The following is a 3,663-nucleotide window of genomic DNA, read 5'->3' on the forward strand; positions in this document are numbered from 1 at the left end:
TATATATATAATATATATATATATATATATATATATATATATATATATATATATGGTGTGTGTTCATGTTGTCATAACATAATTTAAGAGTGTATAAACACTTCACACTACACAAATACAGGTACAGCTGTAGATATACAACCTAAAGTAGGATGTATATACACACTACAGTAGGATACATACACACTACAGTAGGATGTATACACACTACAGGAGGATGTATATACACTACAGTAGGATGTATATACACACTACAGTAGGATACATACACACACTACAGTAGGATATATATATATGTACTGTACATGTGACAGTGCTGTCCTCCGTCAGCAGCTCCAGTAGAACTGTCAGTATTGATCAGGACTCTACTGATGCTTCCACCTCTGGATCTGCTACAACCAGCGCCTCCTACCACTTCAGGTAACTGCACATCACTACACTGTTCTCCATCTTTAACCTCCATCTTCATCCTCAACCTTCATCCTCCGCCTTTATCCATCAACATTATCCTCAAGCTTCATCCTCCACCTTTATCCTCAGTATTCATCCTCCACTTTAATTCTCCACCTTTATCTTCAGTATTCATCCTCCACTTTAATCCTACACCTTTATCCATCAACTTCATCCTCTACCTTCATCCTCCACCCTCATCCTCCACCTTCATTCTCCACCTTCATCCTGTACCTTCATCCTCCACCTTTGTCCTCAACCTTCATCCTCCACCTTTGTCCTCAACCTTCATCCTCCACCTTTATCCTCAACCTTCTTCTTCCACCTTTGTCCTCAACCTTCATCCTCCACCTTTGTCCTCAACCTTCATCCTCCACCTTTATCCTCAACCTTCGTCCTCCACCTTCATCCTCCACCTTTATCCTCAACCTTCATCCTCCACCTTCATCTTCTACCTTCATCCTCAACCTTCATCCTCTACCTTCATCCTTAACCTTCATCCTCCACCTTCATCCTCAACCTTCATCCTCTACCTTCATCCTCTATCTTCATCCTCCACCCTCATTCTCCACCTTTATCTTCCACCTTCATCATCCACCTTTAGCCATCAACTTCGTCCTCCACCTTTGTCCTCTACCTTCATCCTCAACCTTCATCCTCCACCTTCATTCTCAACCTTCATTCTCCATCTTTATCTTCCACCTTCATCCTCTACCTTCATCCTCAACCTTCATCCTCCACCTTCATCCTCTATCTTCATCCTCCACCCTCATTCTCCACCTTTATCATCCACCTTTAGCCATCAACTTCGTCCTCCACCTTCGTCCTCTACCTTCGTCCTCTACCTTCATCCTCCACCTTCATCCTCTACCTTCATCCTTAACCTTCATCCTCCACCCTCATCCTCCACCTTTATCATCCACCTTTAGCCATCAACTTCGTCCTCCACCTTCGTCCTCTACCTTCGTCCTCTACCTTCATCCTCCACCTTCATCCTCTACCTTCATCCTTAACCTTCATCCTCCACCCTCATCCTCAATCTTCATCTTCCACCTTCATCCTCTATCTTCATCCTCTACCTTTATCCTCCACCCTCATCCTCCACCTTCATCCTCTATCTTCATCCTCCACCTTCATTCTCAACCTTCATCCTCCACCTTTATTCTCTACCTTCATTCTCCACCTTCATCCTCCACCTTCATCCATCAACTTCATCCTCCACCTTCATCCTTCATGGTGGCAGTGATGTCCAGCAGTAACAGGAAGTCTCTGTGTGACCTTTGACCTGTGTGTCCTCAGGAGGAGGGTGGGCAGTAGGAAAAGGAAGTTACCTAGCAACAGCTACAGCCAGTGGGCCAATCGCAGCGAGGTGGGGGAGGAGCTTGGAGGCGAGGAGCCCTCTGGGATGCTGGAGGACCAAGAAGCTACGAACCACCTGACATCAGACCCCTCCCACTTCCTATCTGACTCATCCCACCTCCACTCCTCCATCTCCTCGTATTTCGGAGTGGCGGGCAGACTGACCAACGGGGAGAGGTACCAGGTGTTGGCTCGCCGCGTCACTCCTCAGGGGACGGTCCAGTACCTGCTGGAGTGGGAGGGGACAACACCTTATTAGTACAGAGTCTCAGGTCACATGTGATGCTTTGACTCCTCTTCCTCCTGAGCCTGCCTCAGTCAGCTGGCTGCTGATTGGTCCACATCACATATCTGACCTGTCATCTGATAGATCACCTGTTCAGATTTTAATCTAAGTTATTTTTATTTTCTCAAAAACATAAACACAGATAATCCATCCTGTTTTTAATGTCAGTCTACTCACAACTTCCTGTTAGTGTCAGACCCCAAACCTGGTCCACAGTCAGTGTACTCAATCTGAGACAGTAATCCACATGTCCCCACAAACCTGTGTCAGGCACATGTCCCCACAACCCCAAATGTCCCCACAAACCTCTATCAGATGTGTGTCCTCACTGAGGCTAGTTTGGATGAAGGAGGAATCAAAGCAGACCGTGAGCCTGTTAAATCAGTGTTAGACAAGAACGAACAAAAAGTTGAAGTTCAGCCAAAGACCGAGTGCACACAAACACACACACACACACACACACTAAGACACACACACTCACACACACTCACACACAGTCAGTAGTGTTCTGGATGTTCTGCAGATGTTTGTGTCTCTGCTGTTTAGAACCAAACACATTTCTTTCCTTCATCCTCTTCTTCGTCTTCTTCCTCTTCCTCTCTGACATGTGAGACAGTCAGAGGCTCCTGTAGCTCCACCCATCCCCCCGGCTGTCAGACAGCTCTGCCCTGCTGGACGGACAGATGGACATGTGTGTCATGTTTGAAGCACCTGAACAGAAGAAGCACTTCACACCTCTGATCTGTTTCATCACCTTTTGTGACATCACTGAGTGGGTGTGGCCTTTCTGTGGTGACGGTGACATCACACTCGTTAATATGAGTTAATATCAGACTTCAGCAGTTCACACAGGTGAGGAGGGGGAGGAGCCTGAGTGACCTCTGAAGTTTCAAACTTCCTGTTTGACTGTTTGTGATATTTAATCACGTGAAGAACGACAGGAAAAACTGCAACTGGCCTCCACCTCCCAGAATTCAGTGTGTTTCCTGTCAGCTGTCCTCTTGCACTATCGTCACGGTGACTATCTATGCAAACACCTGATCACAGTGATTGATCTGTGAAACTAAAATAATAAATGTTAGTGACATCAAAGGTTAGCTTGAAGCTAACATAGCCCAATGGTTTGAATGAGGAATGCTAATATTGCTAACAGTCTCTGAGACGTTAAACTTTCACTCTGTCACTTTAAACGTGCAGCTCCTCCTCGCTGCCATGGTAACCGTGCTCCACTCCCATTGGCCTGTTCAACGGTTGTTTTCATCATGTGACTTTGTTCTTTTTTTCTGTTCAGCTGACCAATCAGCTGCCAGCTTTCTTTGGAATAAAAAAAACCTCGTTTGATCTGTGACCTCCTCTTTGTGTGTGTGTGTGTGTGTGTGTGTGTGTGTGTGTGCCTGTACTTAGTACATTGTGAGGACCGTCATATATTTCAAACCAACAGAATGAGGACATTTTTGAACTCCATATTGTTTAGTAGGCCTGTCTGAGGTTAACATGTAGGTTCAGGTTAAGGTGAGGAGGAACAGGAATGCACCATGTTAACAGAGGTCCTCAGATTGATAGCAGCA

The 3,663-nt window shown here is 45.7% G+C and overlaps 1 protein-coding gene across 3 annotated transcripts in view; it reads left to right on the top strand.

Moving 5' to 3' along the window:
• Positions 1-3,436, top strand: part of phf19 (PHD finger protein 19) — a 20,005-nt gene extending 16,569 nt beyond the window's left edge. For 2 of the 3 annotated variants that reach the window (XM_050051891.1, XM_050051893.1), the window contains 2 exons: positions 331-420; positions 1,750-3,436. In XM_050051891.1, coding sequence (XP_049907848.1) covers positions 331-420; positions 1,750-2,068 — 409 coding nt within the window. In that variant the 3' untranslated portion in view covers positions 2,069-3,436. The remainder of the gene's footprint in view (positions 1-330; positions 421-1,749) is intronic. The other variant, XM_050051892.1, reaches the window with a different exon arrangement.
• Positions 3,437-3,663: the final 227 nt, after the last annotated feature.

This window comes from Epinephelus moara, chromosome 8 (assembly GCF_006386435.1).
Source record: "Epinephelus moara isolate mb chromosome 8, YSFRI_EMoa_1.0, whole genome shotgun sequence".
In the NCBI taxonomy this organism is placed as follows: Eukaryota; Metazoa; Chordata; class Actinopteri; order Perciformes; family Serranidae; genus Epinephelus; species Epinephelus moara.